General features: G+C 38.5%; 1 protein-coding gene across 5 annotated transcripts in view; it reads right to left on the reverse strand.

Moving 5' to 3' along the window:
- SAMSN1 (SAM domain, SH3 domain and nuclear localization signals 1) overlaps window positions 1-17,075 on the reverse strand; it is a 180,092-nt gene that overhangs the window by 49,699 nt on the left and 113,318 nt on the right. For 4 of the 5 annotated variants that reach the window (XM_030476184.1, XM_030476185.1, XM_030476183.1 and 1 more), the window contains exons 6-9: window positions 15,286-15,356; window positions 10,874-10,942; window positions 5,576-5,699; window positions 4,083-4,459 (exon numbers count right to left, since the gene is read on the reverse strand). In XM_030476184.1, the coding sequence (XP_030332044.1) occupies window positions 4,083-4,459; window positions 5,576-5,699; window positions 10,874-10,942; window positions 15,286-15,356 (641 nt within the window). Of the gene's footprint in view, window positions 1-4,082; window positions 4,460-5,575; window positions 5,700-10,873; window positions 10,943-15,285; window positions 15,357-17,075 lie in introns of those variants that run through there. The other variant, XM_030476187.1, reaches the window with a different exon arrangement.

Consider the following 17,075-nt stretch of genomic DNA (forward strand, 5'->3'; position numbering starts at 1 on the left):
CACCTTTTCATTCTCACTGAATACCAGACACAGGTTGCAACAGGTAAATACTCTTATCGTATCAATAACTAAATCCTTGTTCTGTTAAACCTAACCATGCTTCTAAGATATTGTGAGAAACACACTTCCAGTAGCTCTCTGCTGATTTTTGACCAGTAGAAAATGTCATGTCCTCTCCCTTTCCTCTAAAGGATGCCTGTGTCATCCTACAATCACAGATTCCATATTTCACAGTTACTGGAGAGTGGATGGGTTAGCCAGCGAAGTAGCATGTTGAAGTATTGAGGGAGAGGAGAAAGGAACTCACGAGCTTGTTTCTCTCTGTCTCAGGCTGTTCAAGACAGTCTGGGAACCCCTTTGTGAAGAGGACCTCTCAGCTGTGACCCCGCTACGTGCTCCACTCTGTGCCTGTCAGGGCCAGTCAAGCCCATCAAGCTGCTGTACTTTCCAGGCTTCTGACTCTAGATTTTGTATGCCTTACATGAGATTGCAAAAGTCTTACACAGTTGCACAGATGAATCAAAAACAACAGAAGGCAGAAATGACTTGTATAAAGTTATATGGACATGACATTTCTAAGCATACTGCTTTGTTTCGGTAGTAAAGATCTTAGCATACAAATAACAGAAGGGCAGTTTCTAGTAACCACAATTAAAAAAAAAAAAAAAGCCAAAAAAAAAAAAAAAAAAGCCTAAGCCAGACAGCTGAACTGTCGCAGGGCTAAACTTGAGGAATAAAAAGAAGTATAAAAATAAATAACCTTTCACATTAAGGTCAAGTGGTTGTTAAAGTGGTGTCTGGACAATCTTTTCTTCCATCCTCTGCCTGATTTTTAGCTGATTCATAACATTACAAACACCAGCCTGGATCATTCATTTCTCTCCCCAATATACTCTGTGGCAAGATGAAAATATGCAGTGTAGAAGTTTCTTTATACAGGCATATGTTTTTCTTTTTTGCTGAAGTATTCAGTATTTTTTAAAAATATATTCTTCCATTTTCTGAAGAACTATTTACAAATCATATCTTTTTTTAGGAAGAATATCAGTAACAATAATTTCACATGGCAGTCTTGACACACCAAAAAAAGCAATGCTCTGTGTTGCCCCGGCAATATTTTGACCGACCACTAATTATATTGTAAACAGCTGAACAATGCAGAAAAAGATGACCTATGTCTAAGCTAACTTTGCACAAAGTTGCTAATGGTGGCACCATAGCTATAAAATGGTAATGCAGCACACTCAGTTCTGTATCTAAATTAAAAAACAGAAATACAGACTTCTAAAATGTTTTCATAATACATGAAGGTGGGCAGGATGGGTGAGGTGTGAGTTGTCTCCAATGTCCCTGTGCTGGAGGCAGTCAGCTAACACATTTATTGTGCACCTGACTGGGGAGGCTGAAGCAAGAGTAGCTGAAGGAGTTTGGTGAGCCTTTTGTAGCCGGAGAAGGATGTGACTTTTGCAGTTTTTTTCTTACACTTCTTGTTTAGGTGACCAGCTTGGATGATGTCTGTCAGCCTTTTTATTGTTTTCGATGAAACAGACAATGGCAATATGAAACACCATAAGGGAGGCTGTGTAAAGTGCTGAGGAGGAAGAAAGGAAGAGGAAGAAGGGATTCAAGGAAAGAAACTGGAAGAAGGGAATTAGGATAGCTCATTTTTTGTCTCTCTATACAGCAAACTATCATGATGAGATCCAGGTCTTTTTCCTTGCGATTACGGGAGAGCACTACTTAATTGCTATCTGCAAGTCAAGCTTTAATTAAGGGTAGGCTAAACCAGCTTTGCTTATGTTGTTGAGATGAGTCTGGATAATATATATCCAACCTAGATATCTGTCTGTCTCCCAAACCAGGCCAGCTGCAGTTTGTTGATGAACAGCAGAGTCTTGGATCTTAGTCTTGCATCTACCAGTTTTGCCTGTTTGTCTCAGTTCAGGACACACCAACTAGCATTTCAGTAATATGCCTCAGGCTATCTCCTCCACATCAGGCTGCAGTAAAGACAATAGAGTAGTAGCCAAGCCAAGATCAGCCAAGAAAATGAAATGATACTTTACTCATAGGATCAGAAAGAGTATTGTGGAATACATTTGGTTTACATTAATAAGTAAATCAACATCAGAAAAAACATCTGCATCATCCCCAATGTCTGATCCCCTCATAACAAAACCACCAGCGTCAGCTTGTTTGATTCTTAAAAAGCAAAACTGAAAATCCAGTCTTCGTAATCTTCAATTGAACCAGTTGGTGGAATGCAAATGCAAGGAATGAGATGTCTTGTCATTGCCCGTAATCTAAATCTAAAGACACTAAGCCCACACAGATACATTAAAGTCAGGGAGCCCGTCAGGAGAGCAGATGGCAAAATAAACAATAATGCAGAAAAAACCCTACTAAACCTCTTGCTGGCGCTTAATAGTAACATGGGTAGGACAAATCTCACCAGGATAAAGAACATTAACAGCCTGTTTGTGACAAAATGAAATAAAATTATTTGAATTGATACTTACACTCTCATAAATCTGAACGACACATCTATTATTATTATTTTGCCCTGGGACTTCAGCCTTAGCTTAGGATGCTGAAAGTTGCTTTCATTAGAAGCAGACATATGATGGAGCCCAGCATCCCTGATACAATTCAGTTTCTACAGAGAGTCCTATTTGCAGGCAGACAGGAAGACTCACCTGACAGAGCACAGTCTTTGTTCACAGCTCCCAGCCTATTTCTGCCAACTCTCTGCCCTGAAGGTCTGTCTCCAGGGGGTCTCCCTGGGAGTTTGCAGTGCTGAGGCTGTCCTGGGTTTCACTGCTGCACCTTTCGCAGCTTTTTCTATGGGTAGTTTGCTTTCTCTCTCTTCTAATTACAGTTCCATCAATCAAAGCTTTAGTCTTTCTGTTTTCTGTGTCAAATCCCAGGAAAATCTGGGCTACATTCAGCTAGATAAACCCTATGTTTCAGGTGGTGCCTGTTGTTAGATGTCATTGAAAAGAAATTGAATTACTACCTCCATGTATTCAGAAATATGACTGCTATATTGACCCACACATCTATGCGTGTGTATCTTTCCTCATGACACATGAGCACATGTTAGAGAAAATGCTGTTTTCAGCAGGAGACCCTCTGATCTAAAGTTATGGTTGCTCAGGTTTCCATTTGAACACTAAGCTGGCAGTTTTCAGCAGGTATCTTGCCTCCTGCGGTTTAGATGCGCTTTCCTGGGAGCTGGCCCTTTTGCACAGAGGTACTTCTTTACTTCTTTCCTCATGTATTTCAGTCAACCAGTCACCCTCCATATGCTTACCACTATGTGGAGTGCCACAAGACCTGCTGTGCCCAGTGAGGAGAGGGAGAAAAGCCTCATTGCAGTGCCCATATTTTGTATATCTCACCAAATAAAGTTTTTCTCTGTTTTGTTTTTCTCATCTTAAATAGCCCTCTAAAAAAAAATAAAAAATCCAGCAATTAAAATAGAAAAGCCTCCTCCAGATAGCTATCCAGAAAGATAGTTTCAGACCAACAATAAACTCTGCTCATTTGTATCTGGCCCTAAAAACTTGCTGCCACAAAGGTAATTGCAGAAACAGGCTCCACCAGCTGAGCTGATGCAAGAAGGCAGAAACACCAACGCCTCTTTGACCTCTGACATTTGTCTAAATAACTTGTGTCCTTTACTAATAACGCAGTGACCTCTAGGGGCCTGATCCAAGCCCACTGGCTTCACTGTCCCTCACTGACTTAGCCCAAACTTCCAGAAAGTTTTCTAAGCCTGGAAGGATGAGTCCTTAATGTACAGATGAAAAACCCAGTGTGTGATGAGAAACAGAATAGCCTAAAGCTGTCTATCTCAATGCTGCTGATGTCTGCATGGTTAAAAATGAACTACCTAGGGCTATATGAACCCCGGGTGATAGCCTGAACAATGCATTCACATCCATTTACCTGAAATCTTGATTTGGTTTATCTCATTTCAGAGCCACATGGAAGATGACAGCATCTCTTTAATGCTGAATCAGAGCAAAAAGTTTCCACTTTTTAAGCATATCAGCACAAAAGAAACCACTTCCACTTACCCAGGAGTACTGCAGATCCATATCAGTTAGGGAATATGCAAGATGTGGCTGATGAGAAGAGCAAGTACAGTTTTCCCATTCTTCTATTTTTGAAATCAAGAAGTCACAAGGACAGAGCTGGTTATCAGGAAATGGCTTCCAGTCACTCCACAAGTGAAACTCAGTTTCTGAATGGATTGAAATAGTTCCTAAATTATTAAATCTGGAAGTGTATGAGCGGCCCAGAGATGCAGAAATAAAATCTGCCCTCGTCTCAGTCTCTTCTTTTCTCCTCACGTTGTCTTTCCATATTTTCTTTTCCTGAGGTTTTGACAGTTTCATGCAAGAAGTCAGTGCTTCTTCATCCTCTTCAGAGAGATACGCGTCTTCTAACGTATCTTTAAAAATGCAGATACTTCTGTTATAATATGTTGCAATTCATAGAGAAAATAGCACACATTTTTCTTAAATGCTGTCTGTTGTATTCTATACAATGAAAAAAGACCAGGACTTCATAAAAATAATGATAATTTGAGAGATACAAAGGATTTTGTACTGGGTCAGATATCTGAGCCAAAAGTGAGATTTATTCTCCATTTGGTAAATTTGTCTTTTTGCCCCAAAAGCACTGGTTCTACACTGAACATGAAAATTTGCCGAATGTCATATTGCTGCATAGTTGCAGAGAATATGAGTTTAGCTTAAATACTGTCAAAGTTTGGAAAGCTTTTCTGGGTAATTCCTCTCTTACCCTTTCTCATACTACAACTGTATGTTGTAGTTACAAAGTAGTTGCTGAAATCTAAATTTCTTCATGTGTTTCAGCCCAAGCAATGACTTGGCTGGAGCAGTAGTTCATCAGATAGTTTAAAGTCACTTTTCTAGTATTTGTTTGAAAATAGACATGTACACAAATGCATTGTGTACAATGCATGCACTGTTAAATTAATGTTGGCAAATAAGTTCAGAAGAATTGCTGCACAGTTAGATCAGTGATCTATAGAGGACTCCAGAAAATAACCTGAGCTCAGCATCAGTTTAGAATTCCTGTGTCTTATGGCCCTAGGCAATCAGGTATGATGAGAGGCCATCTTGCTTATCACACCGCAGACCTTCTTGTGCTCCCAGCTGCTACTGACTCATGGATTAACACTGAAAGTTATCTTTGCATTTGTGAGTTTTACCTTTCTGATATGAAACATGATACAAAACTAGGAACTACTCTAAAAACAAATTGTCCCCAGCATGGAAGCCCCACTGTTATACAATTCTATTTAGCTAAAATCCCCGCTTGCAAGATATACTGTTACAAAACTCAAGCTAGTGTGACAGGAAACAGGTTTTCACACTATGAGGAAGTCAGCACTAAAGTGGTATCACAGTAACATCTCAGTTGGGGTTTGAAAATCGTGGGTGGTGAATGACAGACCAGGACAGGATTGTTTACAGTTATGTTCAATACAGTGTCAATTTGCCAAATGCTGGAAAGAATGCTGATATGATGCTTTACTTACTGACAGGGGGCAAAACATGTTTGACATCCTCTAAGCTTTGTGTACTTGTTTTTTTGGTTCGAACCAATTTCTGCAATCGTTTTAATGTTCCCATGGACTCTGCTTTATCATCTGGTTCTGTACCCTGGCAAAAAACCCAAAGATGTTAAAAGTATCCAAATCCTACAACTTAAAAACAAAGGGTAGCATGGTGCTTATTTTGAAAATGTGAAAATCTCAGATTCAATGAATTAATCATCTACACAATGCTTTAAAAGTTAAGCACTTCCGTACTTGGGATCAGTAAATACAAAAAATGAAAGAGGCAAGTCACAAGAGCAATCAAACTTACATCAGTGTTCATATTGCTGTTTACATATTACTTCTCAATAATACCCCAGTATTACTTTATACTTAATTCCAGATTAGTTCCAGAAAACATTTTAATATATGCATCCACTACATTATCCAGAAGCATTTTGTATGCATAGAAATCCCAGAGATGCATTTAAATCTGTATGGGAGTATGTTCTGAAATACCAATGTCTTCCTTTATACAAGGCCTTATTTGTTTTCCTAGATGAAATGCCAATAATGTAAATGACAATTCAGATCTGTTATTGTACATTCCAACAATGTCCTACTGGAGAAACTCAAGATTTGGGTACTACAGACTCCTAGAGCTGGAACTTTGTGAACATGCGGCCATCCCACACACTTCCACTTATGTTAAACCAGCTGCTATCTTGCAAATCAGTTCAGAATCTCTTCCAGTCTAACTCTGAACTTCCCTGTGATCTTCAGAGAGAAGTTTCATACTCTGACAGCAAATAACCTCTCCTCATATAGTCATATGCTGTGTTTCACATGGGATATACGCTTTTCATTAGAAACCAAAAACAGTAAATATATTAGAAATTAATAAAACTGTAATTCACTGATGGCTACTTTTTGGAACAATACTGTCTGGCTTATATGGACGTTTACCTATTTACACCGATAACAAATTTGGCCTATGGCGGCAATGCAGCTTTGGCAATATTACAAGTGATCAAGTGCTTGTGCTGATGTCATCAAAAGGTAGAAGTGCAGAGACCTTTATTGCACTCTCCCCAACAATTAGGTCACATATCATAGCTTCTTTCTGCTTCCTCTTATGCATAATCCTTTGAGACAAAGTCATCATGGAGCTTGCCAGCACAGTCTAATGTGTAGTGAGCAGGCTGCTTAGGGATGGATCTCAAGAGATTCTGAAATCCTCAGCTTTCATTTGGGTTTAAGGCTTTTTACTAAGTCTTAATGTGAAGCACGTCTGAAGCCCCAGCATTCACATATTGTAAGTTACATCCACCCACTGTAGCAATGATAAAGGAGATGGAGTATATTCATTTCAGGTTTAAAAACAGACCACAGTTCACTTGTCAGATAACTGCTTAAAAAGATGGCTGTGCTTCAAATGCCAAAGGTTCAGATATTTTTCTATGAAGACATGAGGTTCTGTAAGCAGAAATAGAAGTCCAAGACTTACATGCCCAGGCAAAGGACATTTTAATGTGTATTTAATTAATTCTGTGTCACTAGAAAATTGTGTTGAAATTATAACAAATTAAGGCAGAGTTAGTGAGTCTAAAAATAGGTGAGATGCTCCCCTGTGTATTTAGATGTTTGATTTTAAACCTCGAAAGGATTTATACCAAATGATTTGCATCACCACTTCACCTTGGTCCAGCTATAGATTGCCTACAGAATCTGCAATATACTCCTCATGTAAGACCAATGGACTAACAATATTAGAAATTGTCTTGAACCAAGCATCACCTAGTGAAATAAACATATACCCACACGTGTAAAATTACACACAAAAAAAATCTGAAACTAGTTTCTTCTTTCAGGCACTGTTCTGATGAAATATTCTTAGCTATGTAAAACATTATTACTAGTAGTAGTAGACTATCTCTAGATATACCTGTAATGGTTTCCTTCATGGCAAGATTCCAGTCATGCTGATAGAGCTATAGTGACTTCTTTCCTTAAGGATAGGACCTTAGGAGTCTTAAGGTCCTTCTCTAGCTAAACACAGTGAGTTATGCAGAAGTTCCCATGGTGGATAGCACTTGGGTTTAGACTCCCTTCTTCTCAGCAGCATCTTACATTCCTTGAAGCCTGCAGACTCTCCTGGGAACTGGGACTGAACAAAGGGTACATAGCAGGAAGCCAGAGAGTTGAATGTATACACTTTTTCATGTCTCCAGTGTCTTTTGTAGATTATGGCTACATTAGCATTTTAGTTTCGATCAGGGGCATATATGCAAAGTGAATTTCACAGCTATCCCTGTAAGCTGTGTTTTCGTCTCAAAGTGCCACAGAGTTCATGACAAATGAAATTAAGATGAAAGATGCTTTCCAGAACTACAACTGATGAATTCCAGCTACTACTGGATGTCCAACAGAGAAGATCTGAACACAGGTAGATCCCCCACAATGCATATAGTATGGACATCAGGCCATCAGCACCAACTGTTCTCCTGCTATTTATTATTCTGTGCTAGTTAATAATATAGGCAAAATCTAGGTGCTTTCAACTTCTGCCATTTGAAGAACTAATTATTTTATTTTGTCGACTAATAAAACCTAGTGTTTTTGAGTTTAAAACTCTTTAGGTCTTCTAAAGGACCTTAACTGTAGGAGAAGAGGGGTAATGGTTTTAAACTGAAAGAGGGGAAATTCAGGCTGGATGTGAGGAAAAAATTCTTTGCAATGAGGGTGGTGAAATACTGGCACAGGCTGCCCAGAGAGGTGGTGGGTGCACCATCCCTGGAGACATTCAAGGCCAGGCTGGATGTGGTTCTGGGCAACCCGATCTGGTTGAAGATGTCTCTCCCTGTGGCAGGGGGGTTGTATTAGATGATCTTTAAAGGTCTCTTCCATCCCAAGCTATTCTATGATTCTATAACGTCTCGGCAGATCCACGTTAGAGTTCTAGACAGCTCAGGGCCCTTTTACAGCTTGTATCTGAGTATTCATCATCCACTGTGGGCCAAATCTAAGCATCCTTAGATTAGTCATATTCTAATTTGTATTTCAAGTCCCCTCTCCCCTCTTCCAAATTCAAGATAGCAGGACTGCAGTTTTACCTTAGTTAAAGAGGGAAATTGAGGTGTAATTTTTCAGTCTGTCACTGTGAGATGTCTTTGCAAAATAAATCACAGTGGGTTTAAAATGCTAATATTGCTCTAATATAAAATCTTTTGTAGTAATAATCATTTGTTCACTTATAAGTAACAATACAAAAGCAACATGATGACTTTGAGTTATGATCTGGGACTTTCATCATGGAGACATCAAGATAAATGGAAGATAATCTATTCAGATAATTTTATTAATGGGAAACTCTAATCCTCTTTACCTTAAAAGCACTCATTTGGTAGAGTCTATTGTTAGTGAAATGTCAAAAGTGCTTAAATAATAAATACAATAACCCCCTTTCATGGAGAAAAAACCTCACGTAATATCAGTTAATGATGGGACAGCTTTTAAAAGTACCGCATTTTTATTTACCTAAGCATTCAAATCCAGAAGTTTAGCTGCCTATCCAAACAGAGGTAAAACATTTTTTGATGTAGAAACCTGAAAGACTATGAGGTGAACTGACCATCCTGGTCTCACAGTTTTAGTGTATGTCCCAGCAACCCTCAGCCACAGCTTAGTGGAAGCATGCATAAAAATGGGAAAAACCTGTTTAATGTTATGCTCTGGTTTCAGACAATTTTCTTCTTGATGTTTACATTGTCTGGAATCTGGTATCTCTAGTTGCTGCTGTTGAGGATATGAGAGAAGGAAGTGCAGTGACAGTATATGCAGTGCTACTGGTTGGACCAGTAACGTAATTGGAGCATGCTACTTTTCAGTACCTTCCTTCTCTGTGGAAGGGGAAGGATGTTCCAAAAGGAACTCTGGGGGAATTTTGAAGACCAGTGCACAGAGCAGTAAGTCTCCACTCATAAAAAGCTGCTCACTGAAAATACATTGTAAAACTTTTAAATTTCCACCCCTCTATGTTCTAGGGTCAGAGCATTTGCTCACTTGAATGTTATAGCTGTGCTTTTGCCCAGTCTATAAGCAAAGCTATCTATAGGGAAAGAAATCCCTCATGAATAAGAATATTTTTTATTTCCCTGCTTAATGGGTTTTAATCATGAAAAATCACATCACACCACAAATAAAAATGAATTGTGTAAAAAAGTAAATCACAGGCTGCCCTTTAGTTGCAAATAATTTGCATGAAGCGTGCATGAGTTCCTATGGACAAAAATAAACATTTTAAAAATGCACTCATAAAAATGTATTACAGAAAAAAAGACCTAAATTGTGTCTGTTAAACTGTTTCCAGTTTATCCAAAGATATTCTAAATACTTTAGAAGTCTTTGCTCACTGAGATGTTATGGGGATTAACCTGGTGACAGAAATACAGCAATTTGGAAGCTAAGTGTAAAACACTGTTGGTCAGATTCCAGCAATCTCAGTCCTGTTGAGCACTCTCTTTCCTGGGTGTAAGTGCATTAATTTAGATAAAAGTACTTGCACAACATGTCGTTGTTCAGCATAAAGAATTTAGTCATAGCAGAGTCTAATCTCTGTGATTTTTCCTCAACTGGTTTGCCTTTCCCAAAGAACTGCAATGATTTAATCACGATTATCTACACATTTAAATTCAGAGTAAATTGTGATAGTGAGAAGACAAAAATTATTGTATGTTTAGTGTGTCGATGGTGCTATCATTATTGTACCATTATTGTTTAATTTCTCGAAAGTTCCAGTAACACCCTTGCTTCACATAGCGAATATTAAAATAGTACATCATGATAGAGAACTTTCTGCTTTATTTATACAAATAGTTCTGTAAAATGCATTGAATTTGGATAAATTTTATGTTAAAAAAGGTCTGTAAAGCCACAGTCAAGTAATATATAGACAAGCACAGTACAAATTTCTTTCATGTGCTCCTGCTCCCATACATATCTGACCTTTAAATATTTCCATTATTTAGTCTGGTACTCCAGCTACACAAAAATGACTGCAGAGTCAAACTAAGCAGGCTAGGATTATAGGCAGATTTTCTCCTGGGAATCACAAAGGAATAATAAGATATTCTATAAAAGATGAAGAAATCTCATGATTAATAACATGGGTATGGATAAAGACTTTTCAACTTTTGGCAAAGCAACACACGGTAAAAGAAATCCTAACTAAACTATCATGTTCTTCTAGGCCGTTAGCTGCTGATGAAAAAAAAATGAACAATTTTCATGGTAACTCACCATTTCACTGTTACCAGCTACGCTTGGATTGTGAACTCGTGGTGGAATCCACTGCTCATAATTTATCACCTAGATGGTAAGAAAAGTAAAATAAAAAATCCAATATAAATAAGATGAATAAACATAATTAGTATCGCATCACTGAATACAGATTGAGAGCTCGTCAGTCTTTCAACCCAGTGCTGTGTGCATGTAAAAGCAATGGCTGACATACGTTAGCTGTTAGCCATTGAAATGAGTTTGGTGTTGAGCTGTCTTAATTTCTTTAGTTATCTGGGACTCTGTAACATCTTGGAGACATCACAGTGTACATGATACAATAGCAGAGCCATGCATTATCTCATGGGATGTTTCTTTTCTCAGTGAGCAGGAAAGCCACAGAAGGCTTTCCTCAGCAGCAGATCCCCAGCTGAGGAGCAAGTGTCACTGTTGCATTTCTAAAAAGAGTCTTGTTCAGTCTGCCTCATTTTGTCTGGGATGTTGAGCCCCAAGGGTGTGAGTTCGAATTGGATTAACAATGTAGAAAAAATGGGAGGATCCCCAGAACTAAGCGAAGACGACTATATACACTTTCATCATCATCTGCCCATAATCCATTTCTTGATCACAATGTCCTCGCGCTAGGAACACCATGAGAATACACTTTCCCTGGGGCACTGATGCAGCCCCTAGTGGCCAAGCATGACAGTGCTTATAGCTTATCAGTGAAAGTAATGAACGCTAGCCTTTTTTCTTCATGAATATGAATGACACTTTGAAGGCTGATTGCAACCTAAGAATTTACGTGAGAAATGAGGCATGAAACATTTTTGAAAATGTATTAGCCCAAAGACTGCATTACTTCATATTTTATGTCCTTCCCAATATGCTACAAAGGGTTTGAGCCATCAAGGGAGCCCTGCTAGATATGCAGAAACAAGAACAGAGATATGAAAAATAAATGCAGAAAGTAAAGCTATTTTTGATGTTAAGGTACTATTATTACAGTGTTGCTCATGCTGTGTCCCTCAACCTGCACTTCTGTTTTCCAGCACTTACAGAGTGAATGGAAACAAATGAGCATCTACTTAGGAAAGCACTCAGGGATGCTTATTTGCTCTGTTTTTCTTTTATCAAGAGGATAAAAAACCCCCAAACTAAAATGTTCATTCTTTATGTTAAATGAAATTCCCAGTATTTCAGTTTGTGCCCATTGCCTCTCATCCTGTCACTGGGCACCACTGAGAAGAGTCTGACTCTGTCTTCTTTACTCCTCCCATCAGGTGTTTGTACACGTGTAAGATTTTCTTGAGCCTTCTCTGCTCCAGGCTGAACAGTCCCAGCTCTCTCAGCCTCACCAGGTATGACAGGTGCTCCAGTTGCTTAGTGGTCTTCACAGCCCTTCACTGGATTTATTCCAGTATTTTCCCTGTTTGTTTTGTGCTGGAGAAACAATAAGCAGAACCATTACCCATACGTGGTGGGTCAGCTCATCACTGCTGAGCAGAGGGGAAGAACCACCTCCCTCAACCTGCTGGCAGCTCTCCGCCTAATGCAGCCTAAGACACTATTGGCCTTCTTTGCTCCAAGGACACATCACTGGCTCATGGTCAACTTGGTCTCCACCAGGACCCCAGGGCCTTTTCTTCAAAGCTGCTTTCCAGCCAACTGGCCACCAGCCTGTATTGGCAGAAGGGGTTATTCCTCCCCAGGTTCAGCACTTTGCACTTCCCTCTATTGAACATCATGAGGTTCCTGTTTGCCCATTTCTTCAGTCTGTTGAAGGCTTCCTGATGGGCAAGCACAACTCTCTGGTGCATCAGCCACTTGTCCCAGTTTTGCACTGACTGCGAATTTGTTGAGGGTGCACTCTGTCCCGTCGTCCAGCTGAATAATGAAGATGATGAACAGTACTGGGCCCAGGATTGACCCTTGTGGTAGATCATTAAGGACTGGTTTCCAGTGGGACTTTGAGCCATTAATCACATTCCTTTGAGCCCAGCAGCTCAACCTGCTTTCAGTGCATCTCACTGTCCACTTATCTAGTTCTTATTTCATTAGTTTGTGCATAAGGAATTTTTGGGGACAGTGTTGAAAGCCTTAGTAAGGTCAAGATAAACAACATTCACTGCTTTTCCCTATTCCACCAACCTAGTCATTTAATTGTAGAAGGCCCTCAGGCTGATCAGGCGTGATTTCCATTTCATAAATTCATGCTGACTACTCCCAATCACCTTTTTGTCCTCTATATGTTCAGGAATAGATTCAAGGAGAATTTGTTCCATCACATTCCTAGAGATTGGGGCAAGACTGACTGCCCTGTAGTTCCCTGCATCTTCTTTCTGGTGCTCTTGAAGATAGGAGTGACATCCCTTGCAGCTTACACTCCAGCTGTGTGAGTTATCCCACCATATTTCTGTGATCCTGAGACCGAAGCTTTGCAACTGCATGCAGACCTCTAATTCCTCCTGTTTGTTCCCCATGCTGTGCGCATCAGCATACAGGCACTCATTTGTGCTGATTTTGCAGAAGTGTGAGAGCTTCCCTCGTAGTGCTCTTCTCTCAGCATTTCCTTATTTGTGTGGATAATGCAATACAACAAATGAAAACAGACATAATGAGACTATTTGGAAAGCTGAAAAGGGCATTATATCACTGTTATCTTGATGATAATGAAAGCCAGACGTAATAATCACTAAAACTCAAAATAATGTCCTTAATCCTGAAATTTTTAAAAAGCAAGTTGAATAGGTCTTAAATTGGTACCAAAGCTTGGAGGTATTCAAGTCTCTACAGCTCCTTAGTCACGTGTCCCAAAAAGCATCTTCAAAAAACTTGAGAAGTCAAAAATAGAACCTTGTTTTTAAAATGGGGTGAAGGTTCATGGGGAGATGCTTTAATGGATTTTAAGGAAACTTATACTTGAAAAGAACCATAAGGCTTATTCCCTATTACTGCTTCTTTCCCTTTTCCCTCCATATTCTATCAAGTCTGGGGAATGGCCTCTGGGATCTTAACCAGGAATTAATCGAGAGGCTGTCACGGCAGTATAGGGGCAGAGCCAGAGATTCCTCTCACTGAGGGAAGAACTGATGTGGGAAATCAAAGAATAATCATCTGTTTTATTTATACTTAGAAAGCGAGAGGAAGAGAACAGAGAAATAGAATGATAAGCAGAAGAGGAAAGAGTTCTTTTCTCCTTTCCTTCATCCTCACCTATTTTTTGGCAGTGCAGAAAAGAGGTAATCATGGGAACAAACTTACAATACAGAGATACACAAAACCCTGAGGGAATGCAGGAGAAACCCGGAACACACCAGCTTTCAAGTCACCAGTTCCCAAAACTGTCATCTGTCCCACAATACGCAGATCATTTGACTTTTCTTTTTAAGCCAGCTTGTGTCTCTCACCTACACTAGAGCTTAGCACCGTCTAAAGTCTGGGTCTTCACAGCTCTCTGTTTTATCTCAGATGCCTTCAGGGTGACGCATGTACACTTTTTTCTTGCTTTTAACCTATGCATCCGAAAGGACTCCTGACATTGTTTAGAAACAGCAGAGGAAACTCAGCTTGGAGCCTTTAAAAAAAGCTTAATGTTCACTTTGAATGTAATACCCTCCAATACAGGAAAATTTACCAGATTTGCAGATTTTAAATAATTTACTGTATTAATTCATCATTTAGACACATACACACAAACACATAGGTTTGCGTTACACTCTTTTGTTAGATTCCCAAACTGGGTGAATGGTTATGTCTTGTGAAATCAGCAGAGCTAAACTGATTTGCAACAGATATAAACTGGCCATTAAATAACATATTATCAGGGCAAACATTGGTCTGGAAGTGAAATAAAAAGCAAATGCCAGTCATTCTAATTCCAGAGCCAGAAGTCTTTCTGTCCACCTCTCAGTTGCTCACCAGCTGATGGGTTGTTACCTACTTTTATGTTATTATTGTTAATTATTATTATTAATTATTATTATTATGCAAGCCCAAGGGTCATAATTCCTTAATTCCTCATGCTAGTGGGATAACTAATGTAGTAGTATGAAGAGGAGATGCAGTATATGTTTATAGAAATTCAGAACACATTAGAATACGCATGCCAATATGGATCATGTAAGACTGATCTTAACAGTTAGTATAGATCTTGCTAGACAGAATTCCAGCACATCAATTTAATAGAAAAGTATTCACTCAGGGAAAGAAAATGTTTTCTAAGTACTAAACCCCGTATGGTCTGCATAATGAAAATGGCGAACAACTTATGTAGTCAACAGTCTTGTTTTAAATTCTGCTTCTAAAATGTGCAGGTATACGGACTATGAAGTTTAGACTAAGCAAATACTTAATAGAAGCAAGAAATATGCATTTTATCTAAGTGAAATTTTAGATTCTGGAAAAAAAAAAAAAAAGAGTAGTTCTTTCACCTGGCATGTTGTAGTTGTTTCTTCTATCTTCTTTCCTTGCAACAAATGTATCCCATCACCAATAATATTATCTTTTGTGAATGATGACCGAAAAAAAAAAAAGGGTAAAAGAAAACATGCTTTAAAATGTCCTGGTTTAAGTTTTTCTGAGGAAAATAATTTAAATTACACTTAATGTTATCAGCTGGTATTTTGGCTCTCTGAAGATAATCTTGAATCAGTTAAGCATGCATTTTATTTTAAACCACTTTGAAGTAAGACTACAGAACAAACTGGCAAACTGACTCACATAAAGAAAACTCATTCATGCTTTCTTCTTAATCTGTACTTAGTCCTCTAAGAGTTTACTAACCCAGAACCCCACCAGGTGCTTCCTCTTGCCCTACTAATTTACAACAGAAATTCTAGAATATTCATATAAAAAAAAAAAATCAGGACCAAAATGAACTATGCAGTTGAGAACTGTTTAGCTTAGGTTAGATTAGAAATTGCTTTCAAAGGATAAATGTCCTCCCATTTCTTCCAAGAAACTAATGGTTTAGATGGGAAGAGTATTTACCTGCATTACAAAAATGAGCAATAATAGGTCAAATAACTCTTTGAGAAGTTTATTTTCAGCACGTCTACTTTGAAATATCTACTCATTCCTAATGTTCAGGCAAAGCATCCACCATTATAATACTGTAGAAAGGCCCTATTGATTAGATTCCATCAACACAGATATCAGAGGCACTTGATTATTTTGCAGGAAAAAATAGTTGCTAATCATAGCACAAAATGCTATCAATTTTTCCAAAGTTATTAGAAACCAGTAAGAATGTTTACTGGTTAGTTGTTTTGTTTTTTTTTTTCCCACATGAATCCTATCTTGGCATCCTTATTGCTGCTGAAGAATACCTTACAACATCAGTAGGTCTCCTGTTTGCAAAAGGATGGCTTATTTAACATATAGATTCACAAAAATAGATGAGTGCGACTGATTGCATTGTTTTCTCTATGATCAACAGAAAAAGAAAGATTAATTCTGTGAATAATTCCAAGTGACTGATATTCTTCAGTTATTACATGAAAAAAAGTGTTTGAATGTGATAATGAAAATTTATATTCCAGGAAATAAGCAAAATCCTAGTTCTCAAAATGCCTATGCTTATGTTAGGATTAAATGATGCTATAATGTGTACAAAGCTAGACAAAAAACCCCTAACTCATGTGAGTGAAACAATTAAAGGGCCACTGTACAGGCAAGTTAGCACATATATTTTCATGTTATTTTTAAAGCAAATTCTGAGTCAAGAGACATTTTTAGGATCGTTATTTTTTCTTGAAAGAAAATCCTCTGCAAGCAAAAATTGTAACAAATAATCTTCCTCATGGTTTCACGAACTCATAAATTACAATCCAGGCATTGGGCAAAAGAAGAGCATCAGTCTTTTAACATGTTAGTTCCACCTTGAAACTATAGCTCAGCTGCACAGAAAACCCCACCAAACAATTTCCTTTATTCACCATGTGCGTCAACAGGAAGAGGAAAAATGAGTCACAGAAAATTTTATTTCATGACTTTGCCTTTAAAGGCTTCTGTAAGAGCTTCTGTGTTAATAGGACAGTGTCTTTCTTCTACAGACTTGACGGTTACTATAAAACCAAAAGCTTTTCCAAAAAGTATATTACATTCCAAAAACTAATGTGACTGACCAGATTTTAAGTAGTCTCAAGCACCTACAACTCTCCTTGAAGTCACTGAGGGCCAGGTGTCTGACAATCCAGTTTATTTAAATACAGAGCTAGCT

Source organism: Strigops habroptila, chromosome 2 (genome assembly GCF_004027225.2).
Source record: "Strigops habroptila isolate Jane chromosome 2, bStrHab1.2.pri, whole genome shotgun sequence".
NCBI lineage: Eukaryota > Metazoa > Chordata > Aves > Psittaciformes > Psittacidae > Strigops > Strigops habroptila.